The sequence below is a fragment of the Pristiophorus japonicus genome, chromosome 22 (genome assembly GCF_044704955.1).
Source record: "Pristiophorus japonicus isolate sPriJap1 chromosome 22, sPriJap1.hap1, whole genome shotgun sequence".
Taxonomy (NCBI): Eukaryota; Metazoa; Chordata; class Chondrichthyes; family Pristiophoridae; genus Pristiophorus; species Pristiophorus japonicus.
This window is the reverse complement of record NC_091998.1, coordinates 15,109,545-15,122,575: the sequence shown is the minus strand read 5'-3', so window position 1 is coordinate 15,122,575 and position 13,031 is coordinate 15,109,545. Positions and strand designations below refer to the sequence as shown.

Here is a 13,031-nt window from a genome sequence, read left to right as displayed (position 1 = left end):
TATCCCGCTCTCCAACCGGTACTCTATTCTGACTACTGGCGAGGGCGGTGATGCCTCCGGGGAGTGCAGCCAAGGCCAAGTCCACAGCACCGTGGGTGGCTCAGCTGCACAGGGGGGGAGGAAGAAGATGGGAAGGGCTATAGCGATAGGAGATTCAATAGTTAGGGGAGCAGATAGGCGCTTCTGCGGCAGCAAAAGTGACATCAGGATGGTGTGTTGCCTCCCTGGTGCAAGGGTCAATGATGTCACTGAGCGACTGCAGGGTATTCTGGGGAGGGAAGGGGAACAGCCAGTGGTTGTGATCCACATTGGTACCAACAACATAGGTAGAAAGAGGGGTGATGTCCTGAAACCTGAGTTTAGGGAGCTAGGAGTAAGATTGAAAGCCAGGACCTCAAAGGTGGTAATCTCGGGATTACTGCCAGTGCCACGTACTAGTGAGGGTAGAAATGGGAAGGCTAGTCAGATAAATACGTGGCTGGGGCATTGGTGTAGGAGGGAGGGCTTTAGTTTCCTGAATAATTGGGACCGCTTCTGGGGTAGGTGGGACCTGTACAAGTCGGACAGGTTACACCTCAACAGAAACGGGACCAATGTTCTCGCGGGTGGTTTTGATAGTGCGGTTGTGAGGGCTTTAAACTAGCTTGGCAGGGGATGGGAACCCAGGATAGGGCTCTGAGCTAGTTAGAGTGGGTGAGAGCTCAGATGAACAGAACTCCAAGAAAGAATGCAAAAGGCAAGATGCAACAGAGCAGAGTAGCACTGGGGTAAGTGTAAACCACAACGTGATAGGAAAGGACAATATGTATGAATATAAAGGGGCTGCAGGAGGGGTCAAAACTAAAAATCATGGTTTAAAAACTAGCATTTAAACACTTTACCTAAACACACGCAGCATTCGAAACAAAGTAAATGAGTTGACGGCACAAATCATTACAAATGGGTATGATTTGGTGGCCATTACAGAAACGTGGTTGCAGGGTGGGCAAGACTGGGAATTAAACATACAGGGTTATCTGACAATTCAGAAAGATAGGCAAGAAGGGAAAGGAGGTGGGGTAGCTCTGTTAATAAAGGATGATATCAGGGCAGTTGTGAGAGATGATATTGGCTCTAATGAACAAAATGTTGAATCATTGTGGGTGGAGATTAGAGATAATAAGGGGAAAAAGTCACTGGTGGGCGTAGTTTGTAGGCCGCCAAATAATAACTTCACGGTGGGGCGGACAATAATCAAGGGAATAATGGAGGCAAGTGAAAAAGGAATGGCAGTAATCATGGGGGATTTTAACCAACATATCGATTGGTCAAATCAAATCGCACGGGGTAGCCTTGAGGAGGAATTAATAGAATGCATACGGGATTATTTCTTAGAACAGTATGTTACAGAACCTACAAGGGAGCAAGCTATCTTAGATCTGGTCCTGTGTAATGAGACAGGAATAATAAATGATCTCCTAGTAAATGATCCTCTCGGAATGAGTGATCACAGTATGGTTGAATTTGTAATACAAATTGAGGGTGAGGAAGTAGTATCTCAAACGAGCGTACTATGCTTAAACAAAGGGGACTATAGTGGGATGAGGGCAGAGTTGGCTAAAGTAGACTGGAAACACAGACTAAACAGTGGCACAATTGAGGAACAGTGGAGGACTTTTAAGGAGCTCTTTCATAGTGCTCAACAAAAATATATTCCGGTGAAAAAGAAGGGCTGGGATAACCAGCTGTGGATAACCAAGAAAATAAAGGAGAGTATCAAATTAGAAACCAATGCGTATAAGGTGGCCAAGGTTAGTGGGAAACTAGAAGATTGGGAAAATTTTAAACGACAGCAAAGAATGACGAAGAAAGCAATAAAGAAAGGAAAGATAGATTATGAAAGCAAACTTGCACAAAACATAAAAAGATAGTAAAAGCTTTTACCGATATATAAAACGGAAAAGAGTGACTAAAGTAAATGTTGGTCCCTTAGAAGATGAAAAGGGGGATTTAATAATGGGAAATGTGGAAATGGTTGAGACCTTAAACAATTATTTTGCTTCCGTCTTCACAGTGGAAGACACAAAAACCATGCCAAAAATTGTTGGTCACGGGAATGTGGGAAGGGAGGACCTTGAGACAATCACTATCACTAGAGAGGTAGTGCTGGACAGGCTAATGGGACTCAAGGTAGACAAGTCCCCTGGTCCTGATGAAATGCATCCCAGAATATTAAAAGAGATGGTGGAAGTTATAGCAGATGCATTCGTTACAATCTACCAAAATTCTCTGGAATCTGGGGAGGTACCATTGGATTGGAAATCAGCTAATGTAACGCCTCTGTTTAAAAAAGGGGGCAGACAAAAGGCAGGTAACTATAGGCCGGTTAGTTTAATATCTGTAGTGGGGAAAATGCTTGAAGCTATCATTAAGGAAGAAATAGCGGGACATCGAGATAGGAATAGTGCAATCAAGCAGACGCAACATGGATTCATGAAAGGGAAATCATGTTTAACTAATTTACTGGAATTCTTTGAGGATATAACGAGCATGGTGGATAGAGGTGTACCGATAGATGTGGTGTATTTGGATTTCCAAAAGGCATTCGATAAGGTGCCACACAAAAGGTTACTGCAGAAGATAAAGGTAGGCGGAGTCAGAGGAAATGTATTAGCATGGATAGAGAATTGGCTAACTAGTAGAAAGCAGAAAGTTGGGATAAATGGGTCCTTTTCAGGTTGGCAATCGGTGGTTAGTGGTGTGCCACAGGGATCGGTGCTGGGACCACAACTGTTTACAATGTACATAGATGACCTGGAAGAGGGGACAGAGTGTAGTGTAACAAAATTTGCAGATGACACAAAGATTAGTGGGAAAGCAGGTTGTGTAGAGGACACAGAGAGGCTGCAAAGAGATTTAGATAGGTTAAGCGAATGGGCTAAGGTTTGGCAGATGGAATACAATGTCGGAAAATGTCAGGTCATCCACCTTGGAAAAAAACAGTAAAAGGGAATATTATTTGAATGGGGAGAAATTACAATATGCTGGGGTGCAGAGGAACCTGGGGGTCCTTATGCATGAAACTCTTTTGAGTCCTTATGCATGAATCCCAAAAAGTTAGTTTGCAGGTGCAGCAGGTAATCAGGAAGGTAAATGGAATGTTGGCCTTCATTGCGAGAGGGATGGAGTACAAAAGCAGGGAGGTCCTGCTGCAACTGTACAGGGTATTGGTGAGGCCGCATCTGGAGTACTGCGTGCAGTTTTGGTCACCTTACTTAGGGAAGGATATACTAGCTTTGGAGTGGCTACAGAGACAATTCACTAGGCTGATTCCGGAGATGAAGGGGATACCTTATGATGATAGATTGAGTAGACTGAGTCTTTACTTGTTGGAGTTCAGAAGGATGAGGGGTGATCTTATAGAAACATTTAAAATAATGAAATGGATAGACAAGATAGAGGAAGAGAGGTTGTTTCCACTGGTTGGGGAGACTAGAACTAGGGGGCACAGCCTCAAAATACGGGGGAGCCAATTTAAAACCGAGTTGAGAAGGAATTTCTTCTCCCAGAGGGTTGTGAATCTGTGGAATTCTTTGCCCAAAGAAGCAGTTGAGGCTAGCTCATTGAATGTATTCAAATCACAGATAGATAGATTTTTAACCAATAAGGTAATTAAGGGTTATGGGGAGCGGGCGGGTAAGTGGAGCTGAGTCCACGGCCAGATCAGCCATGATCTTGTTGAATGGCGGAGCAGGCTCGAGGGGCTAGATGGCCGACTCCTGTTCCTAATTCTTATGTTCTTATGTTCTATTCTATGGAACATCCCACCCTTCATTACAGTTCAATTTGGAAAGTCTACATCTAAAATGCTCACTTTCTTTTTACAAACACACATACTTTAAATCAAGAATATTGTTCAACTTTGCCTTGCAATTGAAGAGGAATTGGGCCCAAAATTGGAGCTGATTTGATCACCAGTCCTGGGCGACTGGGGGTTCTGTCTGAGAATTAATTAGTTTGGAAATTACCTCACATTTGAACCTCTGGAGAATTGAGGACAAGGTGTTGATATAGAGACAGGATTACTTGATCTTCCTCCAAGAAACTATTTTGCGCTTTGGGGTAATGTTACAGCACATCTATCATTAGATCAGGACTTTTGGCTAATGTCGATGTTCAGCTCCTCAGATGGAATGTGGTACTCTGTGGCACTGAATATAGCCCACTTGGTTTCGGCTCAGATGAAGTCTAGGGTTGTGAAATTTGGTACCGGATCGGTAATAGCCGTGAGGTAGGAGTTCCTGTGCCAGGCGCGGAGGTCTCGCCGCGCGACCAATATTCAGGTTACCACCCCCTGGAGCAACTGCAGTGCAAAATATCGCACTCCACTTCCTCAGTGGGGTGGGAGTGGGGAGCAAAGCCTCCGTGAAGTTTGCAGCGCTGGACGGTGGGACGTGTAGACAGGGCCCTCGCTTTATTAAAGGGAAAAGCCAAGCTGTCGCCTCTGCGGGCGGGAAACGGGGCCATCCCTGGACCACCAGGGAGTGGGGTGCTGTGGCAGCAGCCTGGCACACAAGTGGAGTGCTGGGCTGCAAGATCGCGGCACGGACCCCGCGATCGACCAGCAAGAAGGCTGCGACCATTAAGTCAGCCATTTTTATTGCCCTTCCCTACCTCCCCTTTAATTATTGCCTGGTACGCGCCCCATGAAGCTGTTGCTGGCATTGCCCACGGCAGCTTCAGGGGGTGTGACCGAATTTTCGGTCCGGGATGAAAAGGCGTCGCTGCGCATGGTGATGACGTTGTCAGCACCAGCCCAGCAGAGCAGGGCACTATCGGTAGGAGCAGGATGCAACCAGTTACCATTCCCGGCAGCGGTGTTACGCCTGGGAGAAAAGTCATTTGCACGCTAACGGGAGGCTCAACCACCTCAAATTTGACCCCTTTGATCTTTTGAAGGCAGCCCAAGGTAAAAGCTTCCTGTTCATTGTTGCTTCAGTTAGCCAAATCTCACCACTGTGCAATCCTTTCAAGATGCAGACAAAAGGTCATTTGGATGCAGATCCAAGTCTCGAGTTTTTCTTTTGGAAACAATCTTAGTTATCAAGATAGGGCAAAAGAGTCGGGACTCTACACTTTAGAGCAGCGTAGATTTAGGGGGTAATCTGATTGAGGTTTATAAGATAATGAATGGAATAGATTGTGTGCCAGTTGACCGTTTATTCCAATAGGTTAGGGAGGACCAGGGGTCACAATTTTAAGCTGTTAGAAGGCCAGATCTAGGTTAGAGATCAGGAGGTGGTTCTTTTCCCAGAAAATAGTGGACCTTTGGAACAGGCTGCCGTCTCGTGCGGTGGATGCTGATTCGTTGAATTCCTTCAAGCGAGAGCTGGAATGGACATCACCTCCTACAAAAGGTAGGTACTTCAGGGAATTCAGGGCCAGTGATTTCCTAGACAAGTTTCAGTCACCTGAGTTGGAGAGGAATTTCCCAGATTTTTTCTCCCCTCAAATTGGCCTGAGTTTTAGGTTTTTTTTGGCCTCTCCCCGGAGATCATAGTTTTGGGGGGGTTAAAGAGCGTATATATTGGATGGACTAGAGGATCTTTACCAATGTTCCCTGTAATTTTTTTATGACCTTGCGTGGCCCTTTTAAGGGATTCCCTGGCGCACTAAGGGAACTTTTACCTGTCCGCAATTGCTCGTAATCTAGTTTCTGTATAGATTGTGCAGTCTCAATTTTTTTTAAGATCTGAGAATTTGTCTCTTACATCCTTTACACATTTATGAAGATGTTTCACCACCAGTATCTATGCATGGGCTCTAGTCGCCCTGCTCTGAACTGGCAAAGGAATTTCATAACACTTGAAATGCCCCCTGCATATATTGGCTAATGTCCAGCAGGATTAATTTTCTTCAATTTTTCTCATTACACCGGCAATAATAGTGATGTTTGCAGTGAGGTTTTTACTGTCAAGAGCTCGGGACATTTGTATTACTTCAGGAATATCAGCACTGGGCTATAATTGGAAGTTATGCTAATTGACACTTTCAGAGAGAACGTACAGGTACATGAGGGCTATATAATCAACTACCATTACAGTTACTGAAAATTATACAATGTGATGCCAGCAGGCATGTGTATGATGCTTGACTTGCTCCATCATCTTTGCCATAGCGGCATGTGCCTTGTGGAGACAACAAGGCGGAAGAAAATGGAAGACAAATTTGAAAAGAAAATTGTAACAGAGCAAGAAACAATACTTGTGTGGGCACTGAAAAGTAATGGAGAAGTGACAACTCGAATTATCACCGATCGAAGATTGTTTTTGTTCTCTTGCTTGTGTTGTCCGCATTACAAAGAACTATCAATCTTTAAACGAGAGCGAATTTAACACTTTCTAAGAAGACCACCTCTGGCCTTTTGAGTGTTCTATTCATAAGATTATTTTTAATCAATCATAACCGCTCCCTTTTCATCTCCTGCATCTTAATTTGAAGAATACCTGGGTCAACTACTCTGATCCCCTGATTTGAATGGAATGAGTGAGATACCAACGGAGGCTGGAGCCTTTCTTATATTGGCAGCAAATGGACATTTAGTAAAAAATGGTTCATCGACATAGCAGAATAACACTTTGCAAGAGTTAACAAGTGTGTGGTTAATAGTGAAGATTTGATGTCCCTCATACCTGGAGACTTCATGGTGTGATGTTCATGCTAATTAGGCTGCATTTTGCCCACTATGAGGAAGCCACAAAAGATAATACTGATTTTTCAATGAGTGCTGGTCACAGAATCTATTTGAGTTAACAAGGATTGATCAACTGTATATCATGTCTTACATCAACTAGCTAATCTTTCCAATGTTTGTGTCAATAGTATGAACATCTTTACGGTCTTGAAAATTCTACAATTTACCTTCGGTGTCATTGTCTAATAATATATTCCCTATTTTTCATAGTCGCCTTCATTCTTTAAAATGTAGTTTATCCATGTAGGTATCCATCTTTGGATCCAATGTTTGCCAGGGAAAGTGAATCAATGTCCCTGGAGGAGGTTTGTGCCGGTTACATGATCCTAACAATCCCATAGTGTGCACCCACAGTCCATTCCTCATTTATTTTTTAAACAGAGCCACCTTGTAGTGTAGCTTATGCTTATTCAGTAAAGGAAAATTTCAAGACTGCGATTGATAGATTTTTGTTAGGCAAAGAGTATGATGGGTTATGGAACCAAGACGGGTAGATGGAGTTAAGATACAGATGAGCCATGAACTAACTGAATGGATGGCAGAACAGGCTCGAGGGGCTGAATGGCCCACTATTGTTCCTTTGAAGAACATATATATGGAGGCACTAGCAAATTAGGAGAAAGGAAAACACGCTGCTAAACCAAGATAATTATTTCTTTTTTGCTTTTCATTCAGGTCATCAAGCCCAAAGCAAAAATTCATCACTAGCTACTACTGGTTTTAAAGCTACTTATAGATAAGCCAAACTGTTTTCCTTGAGTCCAACCAGTCCACTTCAAATGCAATGGATATATGAAAAACACACATGTTGAATATCAGAAATTGACCTTTATTCTTGTACTAATCAATTGCTTTACATTTGATACAAAGTAACATTCTTCTTTCAGCACAGGAAAAACAACATGAGTACCTGTTTGCTTTGTACCATCTCTGTCACACTTTGACCGTGTCCTGCAACAACTTACACTGGCAGTAAGTGTGTGTGGGGATCGAGTCACCAGATCAGCAAGTTTGGGTTTGCATATTGAGCCAAAACTAAAATTCCAACAGTATGACTGGATGCTTTGAATGTAAAAGGGAGGCTTTCCTCACTGCCATGTCAAGCTATTACAGAAAATGCAAAATAATCAAATTGTTCTACATGTCTGCAGAATGTGAAGTCAAATGAATACCCTGGCAAAAGGCTACTTAATTTTTCTAATTTAGTAACTACAGTTTTTTTTAAAATCCATTGTTAAAATGTAGAACCATTTTTTGCTCTTTGAAACAGTGTGCAAGATAACATCCCTTTTCATTATAGAATGCAAAAATAAGCAGTTTACATATTTTGTTGAATGTAAGAGGTCATCATGTGCCAGGCAATTAGTGAAATGTTAGGAACAGTCTTGTGTTTCTTTAATGATGCAGTTGCACTGAAGTCCGTAGGTACTGTAGCCAACTACCTAAAAACATGACACAAACTGGAGGACCAGAAGCAATCCTGTGTAGGCTCACATGGATTTGCAAGTGCAACGTGAAAACAGAGGATACAAATGTTGACAATTTGGCACAATATATATATATATATGGGGTGGGGGGGAACACATACATAAGCATTGCATTGCAGATTCAATGACCAATTTCCAGACAGTGGCAACACTACAATTATTTACTGTGCCTTATATAACTACATTTACTTAGACAAAACCTCCAAGCAAGGGAAATAGTTTCTCAAAGTTAAATAAATCTATCTCACTGCTACACACTCTGAATTTTCTTTAAAAAAAAACAAATGCTCAACATAACCTGCAAAATTGCACCAAGATGAGTTTCTTCAATATTTACAGCCTTTAGAAAGTGTCATATCAGCATGCCAGGCCTAGCTAATAGCTCATTACCCCTTGCTACATGTTTATTAGGCCCAACAATTAAGGTATTAGTTTATACAATATGATCAGATACATTACGCTGTTTAAATATCAAGATCCATGCAGAAAAATATATTTTCAACAGACAAAAAAAAAGAAACAAAAATGCAGTGGTCTGCCCTTTACAGGAGTGCACAAAAATTCATAATTCACTCCAAACAGTACCAATCACAATACCTTTTCCCCCCCGACTACATGATCACTCTGTACCAATTTTATTCGGTTTAACCTGCAAGTAGAATCACAGGGCACTAGATCATATAACCAGGTAAACACGCCCGTTCACATGCACAAACTTCACCCCATTCAGAAGAGTTGTCATTAAAAAAAACGGGAGAATAAGAAAAAAAAAGGATATAAACATTCAAGTAAACATTTAAAACAAATACTCAGGAAATATTACTTGTAAACGTGTGTTTCTAAGTTTTAGTTGCAGCATCACTTTTTTCAACTTTTATTTTGGGAGGGGGTGGGGAAGAGAGAAGGCAGAATAAAATATATATATATTTTAAAATCAATCCTGTATAAATCCAATTTGAAGGGCTTTTGTTACATTGTAGGAGTACAGTAGATGTCAGGGCAATGTGCAGTAGCCTATATGAAAGCATTTAGCCAACACCCTCAGGGCTGAAGTATTATTTCTGTTCGCTATACGTCTATTCAGCACACTGCCCCGCTCCATGTAATCTGCAATCTTCCGACTGTTTCAATGCGTACTTAATACAGCAATCATCAGCTTGAACACCTTTACATCAACGCAAGTTTGAGCTGTCCAAGAGGGGTCCTAGAGAGTTCCAGCTGGAATCCAAAGGACTTTGTTCTGTTCTTGATCAACAATGGTCATGATCTGAGTGCAAATGTAGGGCAGGCTGCCTCCCTGGACAATACCTGAAAAAAAGACAAGGGAGGATTAATAGTTCGAAAGAGAAGATTGTCCAGCTTGTTGGGTTTTCTTCAATCTCAAAGACACAAACTCATGACACAAGGCAAGGATTTCTCCAAAGGTTACCACAAGCATAAAACTCTTTACTTGTTGCTAAGGTGTTATAATCCTACCGATGCCTTTCCCGTAACACTTGGTGACATTTTCTCCACTCATTATTTATAGGCAAGGGGATGCCACAACGGAAAATAAATGAAGCGAGGATAAAATCAATATTTCACAAGAATAGCACCATAAATACATTAATATAGCCTGCATTTAAAAGCAAAACAACTACCCAACTTATTTTGCTCTCTACTTCTAAAGGTAATGATTCATCTGGTAGTGGTGGTGGTGGTGGGGTGGGAGGGGCGGGATACAGACCCATGGGCACTAGGAAAACGATGTTGTCTCATCCACATGGCCATTTGTTGTGCATGAATCAGACAGAATCTTCAGGCAATTTTACAATGGGAGGCTTGATGGCTGAGCCTAATTCGGCCTTCACCCAAACTTCACACAGACACATTCCAGCAGGGGTCAATGGACAGCAACAGGAACGGAGTTCCTCCTCACTAGCCCAGGATTGCCAAGGCCAAGTGTAGTGCCCTGACTGATAGCAGTTAACTGAGAAGAGACAAGGGATTAAACCCGGGCTGCCCCAATCTAAATGGCTCAGTACCACACTTACTCACTGTGCCATAAGGAAGTCCGACTTTAAATATTTTAACTAATAATGTATGAGATAAAGAGAACACGCAATGAAGAACCATGCAATATCTTACATAATCCCACTTGTAGCACCATTCATTAAATCACCTTACTCAGAGAATATTAGTCATATCCTAAGGCTCATCATATAGCCTGGGAATAGTGCTTAAGCTGTTTTGTACATCAATTCTTTTCCCAGGAGAATCAAAAGGCAAAGAAGAAAAAATTATATAAGCATAAAGAATATGTATTTACCCCACATAAATTTTATGCTGACTTGTTTTTCTCTTTTAATATATCCACCATTTCGGGAATCCCACAAGGAGCCCAGTGTGTACTCATTTTAGTTCAGCAGATGAGTTAGAACATCAAGGGGATTTCCTCTCATTGGGCCCAAGTTTCCACACGCGCCGAGAACGGCGCAGTCCCGACCTGGACGCCCGTTTTTCGCGCCACAAAGTGCGCATAAAAAAATCCTCGGTATTCTCCACCTACCTGCAGGTCCTCTGACCCTCGGCGCAGCCAGCACGAGCTGTGGGGGGCGGAGCCAGGTCCCTGCGCTGAAAACAGTGCCGGGACCTCTGCACATGCGCGCTACAGTCGGCACACAAGTGCAGTAGCTCCAGGCGCCGAACTGTGTGGGAGGGGCCCGAAGCACGCAGCCCCTTGCCCTGGCCGAATGGCCTCACTGGGGCTGCGTGAATAAGGCTCCTCCCACGGCCAGTTCCTGCTCCCCCCCCCCCCCCAACCCCGACCAGACCCGACACCCGCTCCCCCCTGCCTCCGGATCAGACCCGACACCCGCTCCCCCACCCCCCCCCCCCTGACTGACCTGACCCGCGCTCCTGTTCCCGCTCCGCCCCCCCCCCGACTGAACCCGACCCGCGCTCCCGGACTGGATCCGACCTGACCACCGCCCCCCCACTCCCTCTCCCCACCCCCTCCCTCTCTCTCCCCCTCCCTCCCTCTCTCCCTCCCTCCCCCCCTCCCCCCCTCTCTCCCTCCCCCCCTCCCCCCCTCTCTCTCTCTCCCCCTCCCTCCCCCCCTCTCTCTCTCCCCCTCCCTCCCCCCCCTCTCTCTCTCCCTCCCCCCCTCTCTCTCTCCCTCCCCCCCTCTCTCTCTCCCTCCCCCCCTCTCTCTCTCCCTCCCCCCTCTCTCTCTCCCTCCCCCCCTCTCTCTCTCCCTCCCCCCCTCTCTCTCTCCCTCCCCCCCTCTCTCTCTCCCTCCCCCCCTCTCTCTCTCCCTCCCCCCCTCTCTCTCTCTCCCCCCCCTCCCCCTCCCCCTCTTTCTCTCTCCCTCCCCCCCTCCCTCTCTCTCCCTCCCCCCCCCCATCTCTCTCTCTCCCCGCCCCCCCCCGACCAGAACCGAACCTCCCCGACCCGACCCAACCCAACGCCACCTACCTGTAAATCTGGTGCTGGGGACGGGCCCTGCCCGAAGTCTCGGGCCGGCCCGTTCAGCCTTCGGTCCCGAAAGGCCTGCCTGAAGCACTTTCACACAGGTAGGAAGATGGTTTATTTAAGCTTTTCTTTGCTTATAAATGTTTATTCAGGTTGGATTTATTTGTATAATATTTGTATAAGTATAAATAAGGATTTATTATAGAATTCAATGACTTCCCTTCCCCCACCACCCCGTTCTGGACGCCTAATTTGTAACCTGCGCCTGATTTTTTAATGTGTAGAACAGGTTTTTACATTTCCGCAAAAATCTTCACTTGCTCCATTCTACTTTAGTTTGGAGTACGTTTTCACTGTGGAAACTTTCAAATCAGGCATCAGTGGCCGGACACGCCCCCTTTTGAAGAAAAAATTCTGTTCCAAAGTAGAACTGTTCTACCTGACTAGAACTGCAGAAAAAAAAATGTGGAGAATTGCGATTTCTAAGATAGTCCGTTCTCCACCAGTTGCTCCTAAAAATCAGGCGCAAATCATGTGGAAACTTGGGCCCATTACATGGCCTTCACATTATTGAATATACAGTGCTTGTATTATTGACAGCCAATTACAGAACCTTTTGGGCCTTTTTCTCAACTTGCAGAAAAATAGATTAAAACAAACTATATTTTCATAAAGAGCGCAAATTTGCTGCCGCGTTTCCTACATTACAACAGTGACTACACTCCAAAAACTGCTTCGTTGGCTATAAAGCGCTTTGAGACATCCGGTGGTCATGAAAGGCGCTATATAAATGGAAGTCTTTCTCTTTATTGCTTGGGAATGTAGATTTAATCCTCTCCCTCCTCTCCATGATATTGAATTGTTCATCATAGTTAGCATAGAACATCACATCATGCCTCACATCAAGTATGTCCAATGTGAAATTACTTTCAATATATTACTGCAGTAAGTATTACTTATCTGTATTTTCTGTGCAGAGAAAATATACAACTGAAGCCTATGCATCCTCGAATTACTATTGCACCCACTGTCCACATTTATCTGTTTCACCACTGGAACCATTATTGATTAAACATTTTATATGTTCTCATTCAATTTTCCTCAATGCCTGATACCTGCATGCCATCGTAAATTTTAAAGGCAACCTCATTTTTAGGTTCAAAAGGCATATTATACAACTGTTTACTGTAGTTGGGGATTCACAGCAGAATGGCACTGCCATCTAGTGTCGTCGTATTGCTAGTGCATGGAAAACGCAGCCAACAAGTCAGAAGTGCTCCTGGGACAGCAGTTAAAAATAAAGGAAGAACAGCAGCATTTAATGTTAACTTCAACTCTTGGAATGGACAATGCCAACA

At 44.0% G+C, this 13,031-nt stretch overlaps 1 protein-coding gene across 7 annotated transcripts in view; it reads right to left on the bottom strand.

Annotated features, from left to right (window-relative positions):
- Window positions 1–7,562: 7,562 nt before the first annotated feature.
- Window positions 7,563–13,031, bottom strand: part of dlg5a (discs, large homolog 5a (Drosophila)) — a 240,416-nt gene continuing 234,947 nt past the window's right edge. For all 7 annotated transcript variants that reach the window (XM_070865668.1, XM_070865671.1, XM_070865669.1 and 4 more), the window contains one exon: window positions 7,563–9,528. In XM_070865668.1, coding sequence (XP_070721769.1) covers window positions 9,425–9,528 — 104 coding nt within the window. In that variant the 3' untranslated portion in view covers window positions 7,563–9,424. The remainder of the gene's footprint in view (window positions 9,529–13,031) is intronic.